The 21,982-nt window shown below is 37.3% G+C and overlaps 1 protein-coding gene across 6 annotated transcripts in view; it reads left to right on the forward strand.

The window, feature by feature from the left end:
- The window catches only part of EXOC1 (exocyst complex component 1), a 37,976-nt gene that overhangs the window by 1,103 nt on the left and 14,891 nt on the right, over positions 1-21,982 (forward strand). For 2 of the 6 annotated variants that reach the window (XM_053458533.1, XM_053458550.1), the window contains exons 2-10: positions 10,930-11,094; positions 11,950-12,080; positions 14,020-14,179; positions 16,888-16,908; positions 18,170-18,357; positions 18,750-18,977; positions 19,557-19,689; positions 20,027-20,136; positions 20,383-20,436. In XM_053458533.1, the coding sequence (XP_053314508.1) occupies positions 10,971-11,094; positions 11,950-12,080; positions 14,020-14,179; positions 16,888-16,908; positions 18,170-18,357; positions 18,750-18,977; positions 19,557-19,689; positions 20,027-20,136; positions 20,383-20,436 (1,149 nt within the window). In that variant the 5' untranslated portion in view covers positions 10,930-10,970. The remainder of the gene's footprint in view (positions 1-10,929; positions 11,095-11,949; positions 12,081-14,019; positions 14,180-16,887; positions 16,909-18,169; positions 18,358-18,749; positions 18,978-19,556; positions 19,690-20,026; positions 20,137-20,382; positions 20,437-21,982) is intronic. The other 4 variants (XM_053458568.1, XM_053458576.1, XM_053458558.1 and 1 more) reach the window with 3 other exon arrangements.

The raw sequence follows: 21,982 nt of genomic DNA on the forward strand, positions 1-21,982 counted from the left end.
AAACCTTTTTTTTCAGACAAAACCCTCTGAAAAATCATATAGATCTTTGGCACATATACCCTCCTAGTACAGATAGATGATCTAAAACTCATATTAAGTGGGTTTATATCTGTTTTCTATGGAATGACAGGTGAATGACAGTATTGATGGAATGCCCATAGGATATAATAGGAGAAAAATCAAACCTGTTTTTCAGATAAAACCCTCTAAACTATCATATAGATCTCTGGCACATATACTCTCCTAGTACAGATAAATGATCTTAAACTCATATTACGTGGGATTATAGCTGTGTTCTATGGAATGACAGGTGAATGACGGTATTGATGGAATGCCCATAGGATATAATGGGAGAAAAATCAAACCTGTTTTACAGACAAAACCCTCTGAAATATCATATAGATCTTTGGCACACATACTCCTCTAGTACAGGTATAGGTTCTAAACCTCATATTAAGTGGAATTATAGCTGTGTTCTATGGAATGACAGGTGAATGGCAGTATTGAGGGAATGCCCATAGGATATAATGGGAGAAAAATCAAACCTGTTTTTCAGACAAAACCCTCTGAAATATCATATAGATCTTTGGCACATATACTCCTCTAGTACAGAGACAGGATCTAAAACTCATATTATTTGGGTTTATATCTGATTTCTATGGAATGACAGGTGAATGACAGTATTGATGGAATGCCCATAGGATATAATGGGAGAAAAATCAAACTTGTTTTTTAGAGAAAACCCTCTGACATATCATATAGATCATTGTCATGTATACTCCCCTAGTACAGTTATAAGTTCCAAACCTCATATTAAGTGGAATTATAGCTGTTTTCTATGGAATGACAGGTGAATGACAGTATTGATGGAATGCCCATAGGATATAATGGGAGAAAAATCAAACCTGTTTTTCAGACAAAACCCTCTGAAATATCATATAGATCTTTGGCACATATACTCCTCTAGTACAGAGACAGGATCTAAAACTCATATTATGTGGGATTATAGCTGTTTTCTATGGAATGACAGGTGAATGACAGTTTTGAGTGAATGCCCATAGGATATAATGGGATAAAAATTAAACTTGTTTTTTAGAGAAAACCCTCTGACATATAATTTAGATCTTTGTCATGTATACTCCTCTAGTACAGTTATAGGTTCCAAACCTCATATTAAGTGGAATTATAGCTGTGTTCTATGGAATGACAGGTGAATGACGGTATTGATGGAATGCCCATAGGATATAATGGGAGAAAAATCAAACTTGGTTTTTTAGAGAAAACTCTCTGACATATCATATAGATCTTTGTCATGTATACTCCCCTAGTACAGTTATAAGTTCCAAACCTCATATTAAGTGGAATTATAGCTGTGTTCTATGGAATGACAGGTGAATGACAGTATTGATGGAATGCCCATAGGATATAATGGGAGAAAAATTAAACTTGTTTTTTAGAGAAAACCCTCTGACATATCATATAGATCTTTGTCATGTATACTCCCCTAGTACAGAGACAGGATCTAAAACTCATATTATGTGGGATTATAGCGGTTTTCTATGGAATGACAGGAGAATGACAGTTTTGAGGGAATGCCCATAGGATATAATGGGAGAAAAATTAAACTTGTTTTTTTAGAGAAAACCCTCTGACATATCATATAGATCTTTGTCATGTATACTCCCCTAGTACAGTTATAAGTTCCAAACCTCATATTAAGTGGAATTATAGCTGTGTTCTATGGAATGACAGGTGAATGACAGTATTGATGGAATGCCCATAGGATAAAATGGGAGAAAAATCAAACCTTTTTTCAGACAAAACCCTCTGAAAAATCATATAGATCTTTGGCACATATACCCTCCTAGTACAGATACATGATCTAAAACTCATATTAAGTGGGTTTATATCTGTTTTCTATGGAATGACAGGTAAATGACAGTATTGATGGAATGCCCATAGGATATAATGGGAGAAAAATCAAACTTGTTTTTTAGAGAAAACCCTCTGACATATCATATAGATCTTTGTCATGTATACTCCCCTAGTACTGAGACAGGATCTAAAACTCATATTATGTGGAATTATAGCTGTGTTCTATGGAATGACAGGTGAATGACGGTATTGATGGAATGCCCATAGGATATAATGGGAGAAAAATCAAACTTGTTTTTTAGAGAAAACCCTCTGACATATCATATAGATCTTTGTCATGTATACTCCCCTAGTACTGAGACAGGATCTAAAACTCATATTATGTGGAATTATAGCTGTGTTCTATGGAATGACAGGTGAATGACGGTATTGATGGAATGACCATAGGATATAATGGGAGAAAAATCAAACTTGTTTTTTAGAGAAAACCCTCTGACATATCATATAGATCATTGTCATGTATACTCCCCTAGTACAGTTATAAGTTCCAAACCTCATATTAAGTGGAATTATAGCTGTTTTCTATGGAATGACAGGTGAATGACAGTATTGATGGAATGCCCATAGGATATAATGGGAGAAAAATCAAACCTGTTTTTCAGACAAAACCCTCTGAAATATCATATAGATCTTTGGCACATATACTCCTCTAGTACAGAGACAGGATCTAAAACTCATATTATGTGGAATTATAGCTGTTTTCTATGGAATGACAGGTGAATGGCAGTATTGATGGAATGCCCATAGGATATAATGGGAGAAAAATCAAACTTGTTTTTTAGAGAAAACCCTCTGACATATCATATAGATCATTGTCATGTATACTCCCCTAGTACAGTTATAAGTTCCAAACCTCATATTAAGTGGAATTATAGCTGTTTTCTATGGAATGACAGGTGAATGACAGTATTGATGGAATGCCCATAGGATATAATGGGAGAAAAATCAAACCTGTTTTTCAGACAAAACCCTCTGAGATATCATATAGATCTTTGGCACATATACTCCTCTAGTACAGAGACAGGATCTAAAACTCATATTATGTGGGATTATAGCTGTTTTCTATGGAATGACAGGTGAATGACAGTTTTGAGTGAATGCCCATAGGATATAATGGGAGAAAAATCAAACCTGTTTTTCAGACAAAACCCTCTGAAATATCATATAGATCTTTGCCACACATACTCCTCTAGTACAGAGACAGGATCTAAAACTCATATTAAGTGGAATTATAGCTGTTTTCTATGGAATGACAGTTGAATGGCAGTATTGATGGAATGCCCATAGGATATAATGGGAGAAAAATCAAACTTGTTTTTTAGAGAAAACCCTCTGACATATCATATAGATCTTTGTCATGTATACTCCCCTGGTACAGTTATATGTTCCAAACCTCATATTAAGTGGAATTATAGCTGTATTCTATGGAATGACAGGTGAATGGCAGTATTGATGGAATGCCCATAGGATATAATGGGAGAAAAATCAAACCTGTTTTTCAGACAAAACACTCTGAAATATCATATATATATATTTGACACATATACTCAACTAGTACAGAGACAGGATCTAAAACTCATATCATGTGGGATTATAGCTGTTTTCTATGGAATGAATGGTGAATGTGAATGACGGTATTGATGGAATGCCCATAGGATATAATGGGAGGAAAATCAAACTTGTTTTTCAGAGAAATCCATCTGACATATCATATAGATTTTTGTCATTTTGAACACTGGTGACACTTGTAATATGTTGGTCACCAGAATGAGGAATCTGCACACACACCAAAGGAACTCTGGTGCTTAACTGTGCCAGGAAGGGCCAACTCCCCAGTAGATCAAAATAAATAAAGGCCCCAGGCACTCAAGGGTTCCAGCTCAGGCAGATTTATTAAAGGAAGACAGCAACAACGTTTCAACCTTACAATGAGGTCTTTATCAAGTTGATAAAACTGTTATTTTGTTGAATTGAGTCCTCACACAAGTATGCCTTCCACTCTTCTCTGATAAAACATAAGTTTGCCAGTTGGTAACAAGCAGCTGCAATAGACAATAATATGTCACAATTTTCTTTTGCTCTTTCTTTTTCCTTCATGGAATCTATGACTATCACCTCCCTGGTATTAAAAAGGACTACACCAAGGCACCAGTGCTGTCCAGAGCCCCAGGAATCCGTGTTAAAAGGAACCAACAAAATGTCTTTGTTTAAGGCGACATTTTCCCCCAAGAAGCTGTAGAAAATGTCTGCTCTTCCTCGCACCAAACTTTGGTAAATGTAGGTGGGGCACATCAAAATCTTTTCTGTAAGATTTCTCTGGCAGACTAAGTTGCTTATGGCTTCTTCAATAGCTTCATCACAAAGCCATTGTCCGGGATCCAGTGTTTTCAAAATCTGTTCTTTTACTGTTTCTAGCAATTTGTTATCTGAATCTGTTGGTGGCAGGTTCCAGGGGGTTAAGTCATCCCATGCAACAAGTTCATTCATTTCATGCCCATCCTTCTTTGGCGTTGAGTGTTTAGGCAGTTGGCCCAAGGATTTGATGGAAATATCAAACTCAATTATGGCTATATGACTATGTGGCCAGTATAACTGAGCTGCAAAAGCAAATTCTGCATTTCTCACCACTAACTAAAGTAAACCATCTCATACTTACAGGCAATAGGAAGCAACTTCAAATAAAGTAAACATTGCCCTAGTAAATTAGATAAATGGTTTAAATGTTATAATGAGGCTTAAAGTGATATTTATTAATTAAAATAAACTGAGATAGTGGGTTCTATCCAATTATGTGAGATAAATCAGTTATTGTTTTTTTGACTAAATAGGTTGTATTTCCGTCTATGGTATTCAATGAGCTGAGATAGATTAATTTAAGCCTCTGAATAGAGCTGGATATTTCAATATGCTGATTTAGACGTGTGTTAAAATGGACCAAACTAGGCTTATTCGGCTGTTAAAACATTTCCAAATTAGCCCAGCATAACACATAATTAAATTGGTAAAATTTCTTTAAAGGATGTGATTAACCCCAGCGTCTATTTTACAATGCTTTCCAAAAAACTACCAGATAAATTTCCATCTTTATTCATCTATAATTTCCTACCAACTCATTCAGTGCATCCCCACAAATTATATATTGAGTTTTTAGAGGACAAGTAGGATCTTATATACACAAACCATTTAATATTGAAAACAAATTCGAAAAAATACCATTCTTTTCACAGTTGCTTCTATTAAAAAATATACATAGCCAGTGTAAAGTAAGTAGAATAAAAAATCTAACTTTATTTAGGTATTTACCTTGATTTTGGAAACACCTCCTGTGCAATGATATGTCTGAGGGTTTTCTCTAAAAAAACAAGTTTTTTTTCTCCCATTATATCCTATGGGCATTCCCTCAAAACTGTCATTCTCCTGTCATTCCATAGAAAACAGCTATAATCCCACATAATATGAGTTTTAGATCCTGTCTCTGTACTAGGGGAGTATACATGACAAAGATCTATATGATATGTCAGAGGGTTTTCTCTAAAAAACAAGTTTAATTTTTCTCCCATTATAGCCTATGGGCATTCCATCAATAATGTCATTCACCTGTCATTCCATAGAAAACAGCTATAATTCCACATAATATGAGTTTTAGATCCTGTCTCTGTACTAGAGGAGTATATGTGGCAAAGATCTATATGATATTTCAGAGGGTTTTGTCTGAAAAACAGGTTTGATTTTTCTCCCATTATATCCTATGGGCATTCCATCAATGCTGTCATTCACCTGTCATTCCATAGAAAACAGCTATAATTCCACTTAATATGAGGTTTGGAACCTATAACTGTACTAGGGGAGTATACATGACAAAGATCTATATGATATGTCAGAGGGTTTTCTCTAAAAAAAACAAGTTTTTTTTCTCCCATTATATCCTATGGGCATTCCCTCAAAACTGTCATTCTCCTGTCATTCCATAGAAAACAGCTATAATCCCACATAATATGAGTTTTAGATCCTGTCTCTGTACTAGGGGAGTATACATGACAAAGATCTATATGATATGTCAGAGGGTTTTCTCTAAAAAACAAGTTTAATTTTTCTCCCATTATAGCCTATGGGCATTCCATCAATAATGTAATTCACCTGTCATTCCATAGAAAACAGCTATAATTCCACATAATATGAGTTTTAGATCCTGTCTCTGTACTAGAGGAGTATATGTGCCAAAGATCTATATGATATTTCAGAGGGTTTTGTCTGAAAAACAGGTTTGATTTTTCTCCCATTATATCCTATGGGCATTCCATCAATGCTGTCATTCACCTGTCATTCCATAGAAAACAGCTATAATCCCACATAATATGAGTTTTAGATCCTGTCTCTGTACTAGAGGAGTATATGTGCCAAAGATCTGTATGATATTTCAGAGGGTTTTGTCTGAAAAACAGGTTTGATTTTTCTCCCATTATATCCTATGGGCATTCCATCAATACTGTCATTCACCTGTCATTCCATAGAAAACAGCTATAATTCCACTTAATATGAAGTTTAGAACCTATACCTGTACTAGAGGAGTATATGTGCCAAAGATCGATATGATATTTCAGAGGGTTTTGTCTGAAAAACAGGTTTGATTTTTCTCCCATTATATCCTATGGGCATTCCATCACTACTGTCATTCACCTGTCATTCCATAGAAAACAGCAATAATCCCACATAATATGAGTTTTAGATCCTGTCTCTGCACTAGAGGAGTATACATGACAAAGATCTACATGATATGTCTGAGGGTTTTGTCTGAAAAACAGGTTTGATTTTTCTCCCATTATATCCTATGGGCATTCCATCAATACTGTCATTCACCTGTCATTCCATAGAAAACAGCTATAATTCCACTTAATATGAGGTTTGGAACTTATAACTGTACTAGGGGAGTATACATGACAAAGATCTATATGATGTCAGAGGGTTTTCTCTAAAAAACAAGTTTGATTTTTCTCCCATTATATCCTATGGGCATTCCATCAATACTGCCATTCACCTGTCATTCCATAGAACACAGCTATAATTCCACTTAATATGAGGTTTGGAACCTATAACTGTACTAGGGGAGTATACATGACAAAGATCTATATGATATGTCAGAGGGTTTTCTCTAAAAAAACAAGTTTTTTTTCTCCCATTATATCCTATGGGCATTCCCTCAAAACTGTCATTCTCCTGTCATTCCATAGAAAACAGCTATAATCCCACATAATATGAGTTTTAGATCCTGTCTCTGTACTAGGGGAGTATACATGACAAAGATCTATATGATATGTCAGAGGGTTTTCTCTAAAAAACAAGTTTAATTTTTCTCCCATTATATCCTATGGGCATTCCATCAATACTGTCATTCACCTGTCATTCCATAGAACACAGCTATAATTCCACTTAATATGAGGTTTGGAACTTATAACTGTACTAGGGGAGTATACATGACAAAGATCTATATGATATGTCAGAGAGTTTTCTCTAAAAAACCAAGTTTGATTTTTCTCCCATTATATCCTATGGGCATTCCATCAATACCGTCATTCACCTGTCATTCCATAGAACACAGCTATAATTCCACTTAATATGAGGTTTGGAACCTATAACTGTACTAGAGGAGTATACATGACAAAGATCTAAATTATATGTCAGAGGGTTTTCTCTAAAAAACAAGTTTAATTTTTATCCCATTATATCCTATGGGCATTCACTCAAAACTGTCATTCACCTGTCATTCCATAGAAAACAGCTATAATCCCACATAATATGAGTTTTAGATCCTGTCTCTGTACTAGAGGAGTATATGTGCCAAAGATCTATATGATATTTCAGAGGGTTTTGTCTGAAAAACAGGTTTGATTTTTCTCCCATTATATCCTATGGGCATTCCATCAATACTGTCATTCACCTGTCATTCCATAGAAAACAGCTATAATTCCACTTAATATGAGGTTTGGAACTTATAACTGTACTAGGGGAGTATACATGACAATGATCTATATGATATGTCAGAGGGTTTTCTCTAAAAAACAAGTTTGATTTTTCTCCCATTATATCCTATGGGCATTCCATCAATACCGTCATTCACCTGTCATTCCATAGAACACAGCTATAATTCCACATAATATGAGTTTTAGATCCTGTCTCAGTACTAGGGGAGTATACATGACAAAGATCTATATGATATGTCAGAGGATTTTCTCTAAAAAACAAGTTTCATTTTTCTCCCATTATATCCTATGGGCATTCCATCAATACTGTCATTCACCTGTCATTCCATAGAAATCAGATATAAACCCAAATAATATGAGTTTTAGATCCTGTCTCTGTACTAGAGGAGTATATGTGCCAAAGATCTATATGATATTTCAGAGGGTTTTGTCTGAAAAACAGGTTTGATTTTTCTCCCATTATATCCTATGGGCATTCCATCAATACTGCCATTCACCTGTCATTCCATAGAACACAGCTATAATTCCACTTAATATGAGGTTTAGAACCTATACCTGTACTAGAGGAGTATGTGTGCCAAAGATCTATATGATATTTCAGAGGGTTTTGTCTGTAAAACAGGTTTGATTTTTCTCCCATTATATCCTATGGGCATTCCATCAATACCGTCATTCACCTGTCATTCCATAGAAAACAGCTATAATCCCACATAATATGAGTTTAAGATCATTTATCTGTACTAGGAGAGTATATGTGCCAGAGATCTATATGATAGTTTAGAGGGTTTTATCTGAAAAACAGGTTTGATTTTTCTCCTATTATATCCTATGGGCATTCCATCAATACTGTCATTCACCTGTCATTCCATAGAAAACAGCTATAATCCCACTTAATATGAGTTTTAGATCATTTATCTGTACTAGGAGAGTATATGTGCCAGACATCTATATGACTTTTCACAGGGTTTTGTCTGAAAAAAAAGGTTTGATTTTTCTCCCATTATATCCTATGGGCATTCCCTCAAAACTGTCATTCACCTGTCATTCCATAGAAAACAGCTATAATCCAACGTAATCTGAGTTTTAGATCACATGTGTGTGCTAGGGGAGTATGTGTGCCAAAGATCTAAATGCTATTTCTTAAGCTTTTATTTCAAAATCAATGATTCTTTTCCCTTCCATTAAAGTCTATGGGCATTCCTCCCCATTATAGTCTATGGGCATTCCTCCCCATTAAAGTCTATGGGCATTCCATTTTGTCATTCGTTTTAGTATGTCCCTCATTTGAGGAGTGCCGTCTTTACCTTTTGTATCTGTAAGTCCAGAGTATTTTGTTATGCGCAGTTTCTTATGTCCCGTTTACCTATTGTACAGTGTTGCGGAATATGATGGCGCTATATAAATCCATAAATAATAAACAGCTTCCGAAATTGGTACCATAGTCAGCCGCCAAGGTTGCCTGTGTAAACTCGTTTGATCAGAGCCATCCGTACCTCTTTGTCGAATTGTTATTTTGTTTACTGTTTATGTTTACCCATTGTACAGTGCTGCTTCTATAACACAATAAATAATAGTAATATTAAGGGCCAGCTTTGATTTCACAAGACGGCTGTTAAAGGGGTGTTTTTCTTCCAGGAAAGGTGCGGATGACCTGAAGCAGAACTCAATATTTCTTCTTGCAGTGTAACTATTCATTAAGTTTCTATCCAGGAGCGTTCATTGTGGGAAAGGGGCCAAAGTGGCAATGTTTGGGTGGATCGAATGAGATTCTAATGTCATAATAAAAATGCTCTGGCTTCTTCAAAAGAAGTTATTTCTTTAATTGCCATCACAGTCACAGACACTTTCGAAGTTACAAGCTGTTTTGTCAGGGTGACCGGCACTACCGGCTTGGTGCCTACAGCGAGGGGCAATCTTTTTACAGTGGTCGGTAGAGGTGGATCTTAACTAGATCCCAACTGCTTGTTTTCGCTCCCCATTGGCAAGAGCGGTGAGAGAAGATCATTTTGTCAGCCCTGGTCTCGGCTGATTGGCTGAGCTACTCTACTGTTCAGAAGTTTGGGGTCACTAAGAAATGTCCTTGTTTTTTGAAAGACAAGCAAACTTTGTCCATTAAAAACAGCATGGAGTGGATCAGAAACACAGTGCAGATGTTGTTGCAGATGACTATTGTAGCTGGAAACAGCTGGCCCTTTATCACTCCCATCACTCTTGTAATCCAATGGCGCGTTCTCTAATCCAATTTTAAAAGGCTGATTGATCGGTAGAAAACCCTTTTGCAATTATTTTACAGCTAGAAATGTCCTCAAAGTTTAGAACGGCAATAAATACATCCATCCCTCCTTCCTTTGGCATAGCTATATTTACTTCCAGCTGGATGACCCTAAACTTTTGAACAGTGGTGTATGTGCTGGTACCATCCACATGCAGTTGCAGCCTATCATTTCAAATATACTTATTTCCCTGATTACAATGGGAGTGAAAAAAATTAAACCTGAAAACAAAATGTTAAATGTTTACTAGCTTTTTAATATTACGGTAAATGTATTAAAGTCTGCAAATACAGCACGCTAACACCTGATATAAATGCAACCCTTTATACAATACCAGTGGAGTTATTAAACCACCTATAAACTCTGTTAGACTGTCACTGTGCAGCTGTGTTACATCTGCTAAATACATTTGCTTGCTTTTTGTTAATAAATCCTATTTGTCCACACATAAAATATACAGTATATGTATTTAGACGATGAATTTGCAATAAGGGGTTTGCAGGCTCTTTATGCTCTTGAGCATCTATATTGCATGATGGACCTTTTGGCGTTCTTTAGCAGTTAAACAATAAAAAGCAGTTCTTTAAAAAATGTGATTATAACAAAAAGTTTTATTACCAACGTGAAATAATTTATACAATTGTATATAAGCGTAAAACCCAGAAACTAGCGGAGGGATCACTTTTACTACTTGGAACTTCGTAGAATATTAAAGTGAACTGTGTGGCTTTGCTGTTTTCTAGACTGAAACGGATGTCTGTACAAGTATACAAGATCTAAGAAGATGACTGCCATAAAGCATGCCCTTCAGAGGGATATCTTCACCCCTAACGATGAACGTCTGCTGAGCATCGTCAATGTGTGCAAGGCTGGCAAGAAGAAGAAGAACTGTTTTTTATGTGCCACAGGTATGTAATTACATGCATCGTGGTGCGTTCACATCCAGACTGGTTAGTGATCATCGGGCGCAGCTCCCAAGTGTCAATCTTAAGAAAAATAATCCCTTTTGTCCTTCTTTCTTCCCCTAATGCCACTCTTTGGGCAGTTTAAATGTTAGTGCAAGTGCAGTAGAGACCACCCATGTGGCCTGTGTATGCGTTTAGAATCCAGCTAGCAGATAAGTCGTACGATTATGTTGTACGCTGTCGGATTTGCTGACCTAGACATTTAAATTGTGGGGACTGCTTGTTTTTCATAATCACAGATGGTTGATTGGAGTCTGTACCATCAGGATACATAGGAGTAATCTTTCACGGGGCTTTCACTTGATGTCAGGAACTTGATTCATAACACCAGAATTAACGGCTATTACAGTAGCAATCGCTGCTAATGCAGTGACCTTCCTGCTTGAGCTGCACTTTCCATGTGCTTTTTGGTTCTGTAGCACTGAAAGCACTTAGCACTATATGGTGTCCAGAGTCCATTTATTATGTGTAACCCTTTAAGTGCTGTGTATGTGAACTATAAAAATGGTAGTTCTTTATAATGTAGTTGATGCAACAAAAATGAAAAGAAATAAATGGTCCCGTTGGTTGCGTTATAAACCTCTCTTGTATCGATCAAAAACCTAGTGTGTGGCCTTTTTACAGCCATAGGTAGACATGTCTCTGCAATATAAATACTCCTTTCAATTGTAACAGCCTTGTTAAAGTACACTTTGGGCTCCCTTATGACCGCCATGTTTTTCACTCTACTTATTCATGTTTCAAATTCTCCTTCACTGTATTTTTGTGATTATGAGACTAAACATATTCGCTTTACAGCAACAACGGAGCGTCCTGTGAATGTGAAAGTGGTGAAAGTGAAGAAATCTGACAAGGGGGATTTCTATAAAACGCAGACCGTCTGGTTGCTTCAAGACCTCGCTGTGGTAGATGCCAAAGATGCTATCAAAGTAAGATCCGGGTTCAACGCTGTTGTCCGTTTGAAGAGAGACGTATAACAATACATTACGATAAAGACTGAATAGATTAAAGATGCTGTTCTACTTAAAACATTTTTGCACATCATAAAAACACAGATACACTGCATTAAACATTGTAAGGTTTCAGGGTCTTTGGTGCCAAAAAGTTTCACCTGCTACAGTTTTCTGGGTGTTACATTGGTATTAAATCAAAACTAAAACGTAGGCTGTATGTAAAGGTCCTCTTCAAATGTTCTTCTTCTTTCAACCCCAGCGTCCCCCTGTTACATCCCTGACAGCAGATCTCCTGGAATTCATCTGACCCGCTTAAAGCAATAGATGATTAACCAGTAGAGATCCATGATGCTGTGTAGTTCTGATCTTTCCATTGTGCACTTTAACTAAAAGATAGAGAAAACAGGAAAGTACTTGTAAAGCTCTTTAATTATGTAAAATGTCTTTATTCACATAGAACACAGCTTCATTATCACAACAACATCTCTAATTACCTTATGGTGTATTCCCTTTTAATTGAATGTTTTCAAACCTGTGTCCCACGTTTAAATAGCATTGCTTCTTCTATTCGGTGGTAATGAGAGGGTACGTTAAAAAAAAAAAAAAAAAAAGCTCTGAAAACATGTAAGAAACATATAAGGGTGCTATATTCCCTAAAGGCCGTATAATATGTCTAACATGTTGAAAATAGATAACATTTATTAGTACTGTTTCCCAAAAAATGTAAATATACACGAATGCATAAAAAGAGCAATTGCATACAAAATCTAGACATAAAGTGAAAAGGGCAAATGTACAGAGGCATCGCTCAACATGTCAGCATATAGCCTTTGTCTGAATATGTAGCACTATAAAATTATAAAGAAAAATAAAAAGTTAATACTGACTCTCTAATGCAGGGCTCGACAAATCCCAGGCGCCAGGTCGCCATGGCTGCCTCTTACATCCACAAAAAAATGCCCCCGCGTCTGGGCAGACAGCACAGCCACTCAGAGCCCGCCCCCGAGCCTGAGATCACTCCCACGGAGTGATTCTGTAGGCTGAAACCGCGATTGCAGGAAAACCTGCAATAGAGTTTTCAGCTGCCACAGGCAGCTTCAGGAAAGGGGGTTCAGTGTTGATTGGGTCCCCACACAAGTCGCGGCATTTAGGGGTTAATTCCCGTTTTGTAAGGGGCTCTGCTGCTGGTAGTCTGCCTGGAAGCCCAGGCAGACCAGCAACAGCAAAAACGAGCCCCCACAAGCCCTTTGATGATTCCTATAGGCATGGAAGCCTACAGCAGTCATCAGACTCCCCTCTGCAATGGCTGGTCTATAGACCAGCAATTGCTTCCCAGCTGCCAGAGGCAGCTTCAGGGACAGGGGGAGGGTTATTTGGTCTCCACATGAGTGTGGAGACCAGCCCCAACACCCCCCTGCTGCCTGATCGCTCCATGAGAGGGACAGTGCAGCGTTAACCCCTTCAATTCCACAATTGTGTATAACACATTCGTGGCATTGCAGGGGTTAACATTTGTCCCCACAAGCGTTAAAAAAAATAAATAAATAAATAAAACACAACAAAAAACAGCACTGACCTGAAAGTCCAGGGTGCTTCCAGGTCAAATGCTGTGAGTTTAGTAAGTGGGCTGATGATGATCAGATCACTCCTGACCAACTGTTTAAAAAAAATCCTGGCTCCTAACTTTTTTAGCTGGCACCTAGATTCACAACAAATTTGTCAAGCCCTGCTCTAATGTAATGTAAATAGCATATTGTGTAAAGGAAAGCCCCCGTTGGCACCTTGCCTTGCTCTTTTTTTCGATACCCTGAAGACCCATTGTCAGAGATGAGACATTAAGATACCTGATTCCGTGTTAGTGATACTATAATATGTATATTATTTGTATACTTATTCTTACATGCCTTCTTTCCAGGAAACCCCAGATTTTGACTTGCATTTTGACAAAGTTTACAAGTGGGTGGCCAGCAGCACAGCCGAGAAAAATGCTTTCATCTCCTGTATCTGGAAGCTGAACCAGAGGTACCTGAGGAAGAAAATTGACTTTGCCAATGTCAGCGCCCAGCTTTTGGAAGGTATGGTTTAGGATTACGGGGTGTCGAGCGGCACGGGTTATTCAGTTAGTGTATTACCACAGAGATGTACAGGACCACAGGAGATGTACAGGCTTTATAGTAACCGATAAGGCCATTATTAAAACTTTGCTTCAGAACCACTTTTAGACACAGGCCCAAGTGACTTGTTATTGAGGAACTTTTGCAACTCTTGTCCACATCCACCATAGTATGAATGTGGCAGTAAATGTATTTATTTAAAAAAAAGGCTCAGTGTTAGCGGCTATCGCGTTTCCTGTTATTTCATGTCTTCCGGTGGATCTGATTTCTTGAATGGAAAAGAACAAGCTGTATTCCTTTGTCTCTGCGGCTGTCCAAGGAGAGTTGTGTTTCTTGTATGTGTATTTTAGACATTGAGAAGAATTCCATATCTAGACTTGTTAAAAATTGTTACAAAGTACTGGTATATTACTTTTAGTGAAATTTCAGAATATTTAAGTTGCAACGTTTTATTTCGTGTTGGAGTCTATATACACACACTGGGCCATTGATTTATTTGTATTACTAATAATGTAATTGAAATGAAATGTTATATTTTACCTCTCCCCCCTGTACATGTTCATGCAGATGTACTGTTTTGTTTGTATTCTCTTAGCTCCTCTTCTACTCTTCTCATCTCTCACCTGTCCCCTCTTCCTCTTTTTCTGTACACAATCCAGGAGTTCCTCATTTCCCCCTACTCAAGCACAAAACACAATCTGGCACCACCAGCTACCACCATCCACACACCGAACTGTCTGCCAGACCTTTGTCAGTGTGAGGCATACAGCAGAAGTTCAAGTCATAATGCACTTCACTTTAAGCCCTGCTCAGTGTGCCTGACATTTGCCATGTTTTTTGTGCACAATACATTTTTTATGCTTTTACATATTGTGTATCTCCCTGAAAATTGTCTTCTGCTAAAGTCCTGTAAGCATTTGTACAAATGTTTTTAACCTTTAAATCTCCATGGCATCCCATACTGCTTGAGTAACTTCGCATGGGAGCTGGCAGATTTTGCGGTGTTTTTAAATCACTTTGGGCATACGGTTGTACATTTTGTGCCCACAAATGAACAGTGAAATATGTAAATCAGTTCCTTTAGCAGCCAATATGGTTTATCAGCTAAATTAATTTAGCACTTTGTGTTTAAAGTTACACTCCAGCCATCATATGCACTCTAGTGCACATGATAGCTGCACGGAACCTTTAAACCTTCACGTGGACTGTTTTGCAAACGCATAGGACGTTCTGCAGAATCCCCTGAGATCTATTTGCTCCTTTTACCCCCCTCCCAGCAGATTACCCTGCAGAAGATGCATTTGACCAAATGCATCTTACCGCACATGATATAGTCACCTCCAGCCGGCTCCAGCGATGGCTCAGGTGAGCGCTGATTTCACTTTCCACCCTGATTGGTTGCTTGAAGATATATTTTTAATAAATCTTTAATCGTTGATAGATTTCTAAATGCTCTTTCTAGTAGCAGAGCGCCGCCATATTGGCGTACTGACATGCTGTCTTTTAATATGGCTTCTTTTTCTGTTGGTAAGAGTTTCAGAAGCAATCAATGATTGCTTCCATCGCTCAGGGGGTGTTGTTGCATCAGGAATGTCCATTCAGGAAAATCCAATGATGTTCCTTGGCATATTCATTAGGTTTTAACCCCTTCCTTGCCATTGATCACTGCATAGGTAGTGATCTTGTATAGCAGCACTTTTTTGCTGTTCATGCATTTTTTTAGCTGTTTATTTTTTATGTAATTTATTTTTAATTAAATATATTTATTTGTTATAGTATTATATATTTTAATTAAATGTAATAAATATACATATTTTTTTAAAATTTCCTGTGCATATTTCAATTTTTCAAATTTTGACATCTTGACATCTGCTTGCATGTCCCATTTGGGACATCTGCTTGCATGTCTGGGAAGCTGCCCAGTTCAATTTAGCCTCATCAAACCATATATTTTTCCATAACACTTTCTACCACCACCCTTGGTCGTCAAAGTTTGTGGTGGTATTTTTTTTAATCCATTGGTGGTCACAGTATCTAATAATATTTATAATTATTATGTAATGGGATGTCCATCAAGCTCATATAGGTATGAAGGTCAGGTGTCCTGTGGTCATTTAGTATAATTGTTGATCCAAGTGTAACAGCAAAATACCCTTGTATTGCAAAAATATACATTATATTGGAAACTATGGATCATATTGGTAGTGGGCAATTCTCAACTTCAGATGCGTTGCTGTGGCAATTGCTTCATACTTATATCCCAATTATTAATCAGCTGTTCTCTTTCTTTATTTCACATTAATGTTTAAAGTCGTCCAGTTGAGAATAACCTTAAAATACATATTATGGGCAGTGGTTACTGCAGTCCAGTGGTGTTCCAGCATAACTGGAAATACATATTTAAGAATGATTAGCTAGTTTCTTATGTTTCATTTTGTATGCCATTGATTTTCATTTAAAAGGCATCCCTGTTAATTCACTGTTGTAGGACATTAATGATAAAAAGAAATCTAAAACATCTAAAAGACAAGTGCTTCTTAAAGTAGGAGGTTGTGATGGATAATTGCCATGCAGTACAGCTTGTATGTATGCTATCTGTGTCTATCTTGCTCTAATACTCTCATGCTTACTGTCCTCTGCTCTTTTTTTCCATACTTGCTTCTTTCCAGAACTACCTAAAGTTGCAGAAGGTGGGTGGCATGTGTTTATTCCTTAATATTTCTATAAAATGTGCAATGACTATGTTAAATAATAACATTAAAATTAAGCGTTTTTGGATGTTGTGAGCAAATCTTAATACATATATATATATATTATTGTATATGCGGAACATATAGTAATGAAGTATATGTGTGGCTACGGAAACATCACTTTAATTGTCCATATTCACCAGTGAAGTTTATATAACTAGCAATATTCTTATAGGTGCAAACATAAAAATGCTTAAAAAAAGAAATCAGAGTATCCAAATACCTAACTTAATGCCTATGGACCGGGAATGACAAAGCTTTGTGATGGTCCATAGAACTGGAAAGTGACCCCAGTAAATGTCGAGCGATGTTGGTGCCTACTACTGCCTATGGAGAATCTAAGAAAGATAAACTGCAAATTAAATGGCCTGCGAATAAACATTGTTGAGCGTGATCCCCAGCTTTTGGATCACCTAAACAGACACATTTTTCCTGGGCCATGATTTGAATCATTGTTTGTTTTTTTTGGAAAACCGTGCAGGATCACTTGCTGTCATTAGACAAAAATTAAAGGGCACCTATACATTTTAGTATATTCAGTTCCCACACCGTGTATGGACAGGGTCTTTATTTAAGCATATTTTACTTTTAAGGAATCCTAAAAGAAATGATTTGTCTAGGAGTTTGGAAGTATGTTTTCGTTTTGGATGGATATGAAATATTTTTTTTCTTTTTATCAGCTATTCGGGTATTCTAGAACCTGGAAAAGGGTTTCAAAAGGGTCCTGGGAAAACCTAAGGAATATTTTCCATAGGAATACTTACGAAAATATTGTCTGCCCAAGATTTTATAGTAATTCTAATACAAATGGAGTCTATTACACATCACCTTTGCACTCTAAGATCCATTAATGTCCGTCACGGGCATTAACAAAAGGAATACAGCTACTTTTTAGTGTTTTAGCTTAAAAGCTCAAGAATTGCTTTGAGGAAATTGTAATGCGATAGAAGTACATATGTCAGGAATGTAAGTAATTAGGTTAGCATTGTTGGTTTCTTTATATCTTCCCCCAAAATGCTTCTGGTTAGCGTTTTGTCATGTTTGGATCTTTCCCTTTTTTCCCCACTTTTTATATTTTCATCTTTTTCCCTGTTGATAAAACCAGCTGGTTGATCACTTCACAGTTAAAAGAAGTAGTTCGAGTCTAACTATGCTAAAGCATCTTACTTAATTTGATTGTTTTTGTTTGCGGCTCTTGAAGAATCTGTCCCTAGTGGGGAGAATCAAAGTGTCGCCGGTGGGGATGAAGAAGCCGCGGCTGAATACCAGGAACTGAACACTAGAGAGAAGCAAGACATTGAGATTATGATGGAGGGATGTGAATACGCCATCTCCAACGCAGAAGCCTTTGCAGAAAAGCTGTCACGGGAACTTCAGGTTCTAGATGGGGTAGGAAGAAATTTCTTGCTCTTTGCCAAAATGTTAACGTGAGTACCTTTTAAAATGCATGGAAGAAAACAAAACCCAACAGAATCTGTAATTTGCCATTTCTACGCTATACTTTGCCTTTATGAGTAACTATGTTCTCAAATCTTACTCTCTGTGGTGGTAATTGGGCAAGAAACCGTGGAGCACTATCCATTTTTACTTCATAAGACCAATGAACTGTAGTAAGCCAACTCATACACCTTGTGTACTCAATATTTAAACCCATCATTACTAACACTAAGGCAGCTACTAGATGAGTTTTCCATTGTATGGTGATATAGATGAACTGGAACAATGGAAGAATGAAGGAAACTTTTCTAAAAAAATAAATCCTTTTTTTTTTTTTTTTTTAGGCAAATATCCACTCAATCATGGCTTCAGAGAAGCAAGTCAATATCCTTATGCAGCTCCTAGACGAGGCGTTGAAGGAGGTGGATCAAATTGAAGGCAAACTGAGCAGCTATGAAGAGATGCTACAGAGTGTGAAAGAGCAAATGGATCACATTTCGGAGAGCAACCATCTTATTGAGCTCAGCAAGACAAATAGTGAGACGCTTCTTGGCGAGATTGAGTTTCTTGTTGTAAGTACAAAGGGTACATTTGCCGAGTGCCTTTATGTCACATTTGACACGTAATGTTTTACGTTTCCATACACTGGATTTAGCATATGTAAGTAAGCAATGTATATGTATTAGGAACTCACATTGTGTGTATACCATGCCAGCGGCTATCTTACATTCCTCTTCGATTGGTTTGTCAAGGGTGTTGAGTAAGAGGCGAGGTAGCTTATGAATGAAAACGTAATTCGTTTTGTCACTCTGTGCCACAGGTCTCAGGTTCCATAAGGTACATTATGGAATTTATATCTGCAATGTTAAAAAATTAGTTATAGGGTAAGCAGGTCCAGGGTGCACGGCGGCACCAGTGGGATGCAGTGCAGTGGGTCCATTGGTGATATCTTCCTTTCGACTGAACTGTTTACTGCATAGCACTCTCTGCTTAGCTGCCAAAGACGTCTATGGTGTTTGGCCAAGTCCAGAACGCCTACTCTTTCATGTTGTGAATTTTTCCATTTTAAAATTGTCGTACAACTGAAGCACTCTTTTTTGTTAAATGACTATGTGCGCAAAATTGACAAATGTACCTTGTGCTTTCCGTAGAACCATATGGACTTATCAAAGGGTCATATTAAAGCTCTCCAGGAGGCAGATCTTGCATCCTCTCGAGGGATTGAGGCCTGTACTAATGCATCCGAGGCACTTCTGCAGTGTATGAATGTTGCTTTACAACCAGGTAATTGCATTGTGGTAAACATAACACAATTTTCGGTAGTTTCAGACACTGGCCTTTTCCTAGAAAGAGGAAAGCACTTATATTTGCTTGTTTCTGTGATTTTGAAACCACATGGAGAGTCTAACTTGAGGCAAGAAGTCGTCTCTATAATCATATGGATTATTTTTGCGGTCCGCTCACAGGCAGGGGGTACTCTCTGATATTTAGATACATAACCTTGTCTTTCACTACTGATTTATTTTGGGATGTCGGAGAGAACCTTAGAAAAGCAGAGGGGACAAGGCAGGGTATTAAAAGTGTATTAGATGACCAATAAAATTATTGATTTATTTTTTAGGACACAAAATGCTCCAGTCTGTCCAGCAGCAGCAGCAGCTGTTCATTGACCTCCGAGAGCAGTTTGCACGCAGACTTGCCAGCCACCTGAACAATGTCTTCGTCCAGCAGGTATTTCTACCCCTCGCTTATCTGATGCTAAGTTTATTTTAGTGGTCAAATTCCACTTAAAGAATGCCATTATTGGGCAAGTAACAGCTAAGTGTGACATTGCTATGTTTTTTTTTTCTTCTTTTACTTCAGTAGGCAAGAGCGTAGATATTTTTGGTTAATGTATCCATGGAGAGTGGGGAGGGCCCTAGAAATGTAATATATTCTGTTTAAATGTTTGTATTTGTGTATTTTATTTCCCATTAGTTTACTCAGATGTTCCCCCAGTTGTATAGCAGGTCCTACTATCTGTCAATGGCTGTGAGTACCTTGGGTTCGTGTTTATGGTACTACTGATGATGGTTAAAGCCTGCTACCGCTAACACGTTGCACTGTTTCCCGATGTTATCAGCCCTCGGTTTCAACAATAAATGAACCAGTTTATTCTTTTCTACACCCTGTGTATGCTTCCAATGGATATGCGGAAATGCGTGTTTAGAAGTGCTTGTGTTTGTTATTATGACATAAGGTTAACGTGTCCATCAGATTAAAAGGGCAGCAATACCCACATTTTCTTCCAGGTACCAGTGAGTCTAATGTTATTTGCTTCCCTGATTTCACAGTCCTTTTCCCTGTGTATATTAAATAACTGATGGAGGAGCATGTGGTATATACTGTATCGGTGTGTTTAATAGTTCAGCCCATCTAGTCTGCCCAATAATCCTTCATACTTTGCATAGACGGAATTGTCCAATGTAGGTTTTGCATGGCTTGTATGTTTCAAAGATCATTAAAAACTCACAATGAGCTAAACACTTGGCCTAATTAAAACTCTGGTATGTTCGGTGGCAACACCCAACGGTCTCCTCATTACATGTCAGGTAAGAAAAGTTCCCATAGTGCCGCACATTTTGGCGTTTCTGTCCATTGTGTGCTACAGCCGCCATATTGGCAGTACTCGGTGTTACTCGGTGTTAAAGTTTTGTTTTCGCTTGGATTTGATTTTTGCTGCCTGCTAATGACCTGTGTGTGGCTTGGACTTCTAACAGGAACACAATATTCTTGCTTGCCTTGATTTTTCTGTAACCACAAAATAATTCCCATAAGCTCTCTCTTATAGTGACCTTTATGTTAATATTTTAATTTCAAGTGTTACATGTAATCAAGCACTATACCACAGATTTGCTTTAATATAACTATTTTGCCATTTACGTGGAATCTAGTCTAAAATGATTTTGTTTTGGGTTTTTTTTTTTGCGTGATTTTCATCCACAGACCCCATACAGCTGCCTTTTAGAAGCAGCATATGCGTAATACCTATCATCAGATTTTGGGATTTTTTTTTCTTTCAATGCCCACGTATACATCACTTGGTAAAGTGAAAAGTCATACACATAAACACACAGGAGTTTTTTAAGATAAGAGTCACATACTGTGGATAGTTTAATTCTATTACATTACATCTTAACCATATGTATGGTACTTAAGATAGTATATAAACAATGAATACCTGTGTTCAGCTGAGCATGGGCATCACTAAATAACTGGCCAGTCCCTGCTTCGCCATGTAGTCTTTTTATGTTCCTCAGATATCATGTTTGAGCTGGAAGTTGCAGATAGAGGTTCTTTCTCCATAGTGGTCCAGAATGTGCAAAAAATTTAGACACTTTGTCATCACATGTTGCCCATTCATAGTTGAGCCAATCTTGTGGTTATTTGTAAATGAAACTCTCCATTACATTTTGGGATATAAAGGTGGCACCAGCCTTTATACCAGAACCAATGGCTTACATCAAAATACTTCTAATACAGCAACACAGCGGTTCACCTCACTTCTTTTATCTAAAGCAAAATCCAAGTGTGTATT

This window comes from Spea bombifrons, chromosome 1 (assembly GCF_027358695.1).
Source record: "Spea bombifrons isolate aSpeBom1 chromosome 1, aSpeBom1.2.pri, whole genome shotgun sequence".
NCBI lineage: Eukaryota > Metazoa > Chordata > Amphibia > Anura > Pelobatidae > Spea > Spea bombifrons.